The 4002-nt window shown below is 54.0% G+C and overlaps 1 protein-coding gene across 1 annotated transcript; it reads right to left on the bottom strand.

The window, feature by feature from the left end:
• Positions 1-1078: 1078 nt before the first annotated feature.
• On the bottom strand, positions 1079-1396 carry LOC141042838 (uncharacterized). The gene has a single exon (XM_073511734.1). It carries the CDS (start codon positions 1394-1396, stop codon positions 1079-1081), a length of 318 nt encoding a protein of 105 aa, XP_073367835.1.
• Positions 1397-4002: the final 2606 nt, after the last annotated feature.

Here is a 4002-nt window from a genome sequence, read left to right as displayed (position 1 = left end):
TGCACAATGTGTTCCACGTGTCACAGCTCCGCAAGTGCTTCAAGACGCCTGAGCGCACTATCAACTTCGAAGAGATTGACCTCCAAGAAGATTTGTCTTATCATGAGCACCCCGTTGCCATTCTTGAAGAAACTGAGCGCAAGACTCGCAACAAGTCAATCAAATTCCTGAAAGTGAAGTGGTCGCACCATTCCGACCGGGAAGCCACCTGGGAACGCGAGGACCATCTCCGTTCCGAATATCTGGAGTTCTTTCAGTCCTAGATCTCGGGACGAGATCCTCTCGTAGTGGTGGAGTGTTGTAACACCCCGCATGTAACTTGCCATATTTGTAACTCCGACTCTTGCCATTTTCGGCTATGTGTTCTGATATTCCCTCCGTGGTCGGGTTTTGTCTTTCATTTTGCATTTTGTCATGTCATGCATTTTCATATCATGTCATCATGTGCATTGCATTTGCATACGTGTTCGTCTCATGCATCCGAGCATTTTCCCCGTTGTCCGTTTTGCAATCCGGCGCTCCTATCTCCCCCGGTGCACCCCTTTCATTTTCTTTCGTGTGTGGGTGTCAAACTTTCTCGGAATGGACCGAGGCTTGTCAAGTGGCGATTGTAAGCCAACTCTTTATCCCATTCTCGTTCATTACATGGGATTGTGTGAAGATGACCCTTCTTGCGACAAAACCACTATGCGGTTATGCCTCTAAGTCGTGCCTCGACACGTGGTAGATATAGTCGCATCGTGGGTGTTACAACTAGTTTCCCGTCAACTTGCCAATTTCTGTCGCCGTCCCACTATCTTGCAATCTTTCACTTTCCGTTCCTTAAACTAAAAATACCAAAAATATCACTTTACCGTTTATCCATCTCTATCAGATCTCACTTTGCAAATAACTGTGAAGGGATTGACAACCCCTTTGTCGCGTTGGGTGCAAGTTGGTGTTTGTTTTGTGCAGGTATTCGGTGACTTGTGCGTTTTCTCCTACTGGATTGATACCTTGGTTCTCAAAAGCTGAGGGAAATACTTACTCTACTTTGCTGCATCATGCTTTCCTCTTCAAGGGAAAAACCAATGCAAGCTCAAGAGGTAGCATTTTCTAGGTTGAACATCTCCAGCACCGTACACAGATCGTCATGGATGGCGAGCTCCTCGCTCATCTTGACGTTCGTGACGCCCTCGGTGAACACCAAGATGATGGCTTCACCGGAGGCCTTCGGAATCTTGAGGCGGACCTGGGTGAAGCGTTGAATGTACTTGCGGAGAGTTTCGTCGGGGCGCTGCTTCACGCGCCACAGGTCGTTGATGGTGAGAGCGTGGTCGCGGGTGCCCTGGAAGTTGGTGATGAACCGCTTGTAGAGCTCGTCCCACGAGGAGATCGTCCCCTCCGGGAGGTGCATGAGCCAGGAGTGCACTCCATACTTGAGGGCATAGGGAACCAGTTCGCCATGACCTTGTCGTCGTTGTTGGCCGCCTTGATGCTCAATAAGTAGAGCTGGAGGAACTCCGTCTGGTCATGGACGCTGTTGTAGCGTGGTGGCAGCTCCGGCTTGAACTTGACTAGCCAAACCACCTGGCGCTGCTCGTGGGTGAAAGCGCGGCAGCCCGTGGCGCTCACGGGCAGGACACGCACTGGGGGAACACGGTCCTCGCGCCCATGCGCCGCACCTTCCTACACGGCTTGGTCTTGGTGCTGGCGTGGCACTGTGAGGAGCGCACGCGCGTCGTGGTGTGGCCGCTGCACCTCATCCTGGGCCGGCGCCACATGCGGCTCGACGTCGTTGGTGCATAGAGGAAGAGGTGGGCGTGCGCCATGCGCCACGTCGCATGCCCGAGGGGGCGGGGAACAGAGCGAGTGCGAGAGCGTCGGGGCCTCGCCCGCGACGTTGACGAGCTCGGTGATGTGGCCAAGCCAGGCGTCGTAGCCCTTGTTGGCCGAGCTGTAGCGTAGTAGCTCCCGCGCCATGAGTAGCGCCGCCTGCGCATTCGTCGGCCCGCGACAAGCATGAGAGGACGAAGCCGTGGCCGAGGTGAGAGAAGGAGTGGCTGTGTGGCCGTCGCGCTGCATGGATGGCGACAGAGAGGAGTCCTGCTGCTCGTGGGCAGCAGGGTCGGTGGCAGCGTTAGCCGCGGCAAAAACGGAGTTGCGGGAAGCATCACGGCCCACCGCTACCATAATGGCGACGCGAGCCGCACGACGCTCGGCACAAACTCGATGAGCATCAGCCATGGAGACTGCGAAGAAAGAATGAGGACGGAACGAAAGGGCCTTGGTGCACCCCTACCTGGCGCGCCAAATGTCGGAATTAGGGCTCCACGGACTCGAGAAAGGTTCAAACTTTGGGGTGCGCACGATGAACCTCGCTTAGTCACTGCTTGCCGCTCGCTATCTCACAGCGAAGCTACGTCGAGCGCGTGCAAGATGGAAGAAGGATGGGACATGGTGGTTTACCTAGGTTTGGGCCACCCTGCGGTGTAAAACCCTACTCCTGCTTTGTGGTGGATTGCCTCGCGAGGAGGATGAGGATGAACTGCCCCTCGAGGGCTCAAGAGTCGATCGTCCAGATTTGATCACTCTCTACGGTGGAGACTAGCCTATATTTATTCTGGCCTTTGTCCTCTTCCCTCATGGTTTAGGCGAGAAGGGATACCACAACGACCAATTTTGAAGGGGGACAAGAGTACACCCTATCCTGACTAAAGTTGGTCTTCACCTGCAAATCTTCTGGTCATGACGCAGTGGTGGGCTCGGCGATAACCTCCGTCCTGTTGAGCCAGTGGTCTCTGTCTTGTTGTACTGGAATGGAAACCTTTAGGGGATTCCTAGGGAACCCGCGTACGTCCTTCCCTCCTTAGCACCAAAGAGGGAACTATCCTCTCCAGCTGAGGGAGTCCTGGACTAAGGGGTCCTCAGGCGTTCGGTCTGTTATCCATGGGCCGGACTGATGGGCTGTGAAGACATGAAAACCGAAGACCATACTCGTGTCTGGATTGGACTCTCCTTGGCGTGGAAGGAAAGCTAGGCGGCCAGCTGCAAAGATTCCTTCTTATGTAACCGACCCCGTGTAACCCTAGATCTCTCCGGTGTCTATATAAATTGGAGAGCATAGTCCGGATAGCACACATTCATTACCACATACACATAGGCTAGACTTCGGAAGAAATGAGGAAGGAATACTACCCTCTCGTTGGGCTCCGGCGTGGGGACGATTTGTCCCTCGGCCGGCAAGCGATGGGCGATTCCCTCCGCCAAATATCTGGCTGCTCGGAGCTCAGTAATGTCCTCCTCCTTGATGGAGGAGACCATCCACTTGCCCTGACCACCGGATCCGGACATGGTTGCTTGAGTGGAAAGGAGATGAGAACTTGGGCGCTGGAGCTCGAGATCGGGAAGGCGGAGACAGAGAGAAAGCGTGAGAAGAGGAAGAGGGGATCCTTATCCTCTTATAAAGGCAGCAAACATCAAACGCCTCCTCGCTCGCCTTAAGATTCGCCTATTCCCAAGGGTTGTGCAAATGGCACGGTTGGGTTACCCATGCTCGCATTGATGAGAATCCCGCAATAAGGGGACATGATCTCTGCTTCGACAAGACATGCCAATAGCACCGCGTCTCGAGACATGGGATGGCAGAAGAAAAACGGTTCGAAATCATAACCGGACAGACGCAATGCCGTGTTGTAAAGAAACGGTCAATAGATTAGATCCGTGCAAATATTATATTTTCTCTGCGGTTATGTGTGGTGTGTAACAGGTCCGGATACAATCATCACGTCGGAAGACTATCTGGGAGTTCGGAAAAAGAGGAACCCGCCTTGCAATGCCGAAGACAAATCTGCGCGCCAGACTCCTCGTCATTGAAGCCAGGTTCAGGGGCTACTGAGGGAGTCCTGGACAAAGGGGTCCTCGGGCGTCCGGTCTGTTATCCATGGGCCGGACTGATGGGCAGTGAAGACATGAAAACTGAAGGCCATACTCCTGTCTGGATTGGACTCTCCTTGGCGTGGA

Source organism: Aegilops tauschii, chromosome 3, assembly GCF_002575655.3.
Source record: "Aegilops tauschii subsp. strangulata cultivar AL8/78 chromosome 3, Aet v6.0, whole genome shotgun sequence".
NCBI classification, from domain to species: Eukaryota; Viridiplantae; Streptophyta; class Magnoliopsida; order Poales; family Poaceae; genus Aegilops; species Aegilops tauschii.
The sequence above is the reverse complement of the archived record's forward strand: the minus strand, read 5'-3'. Positions and strand labels throughout refer to the sequence as shown.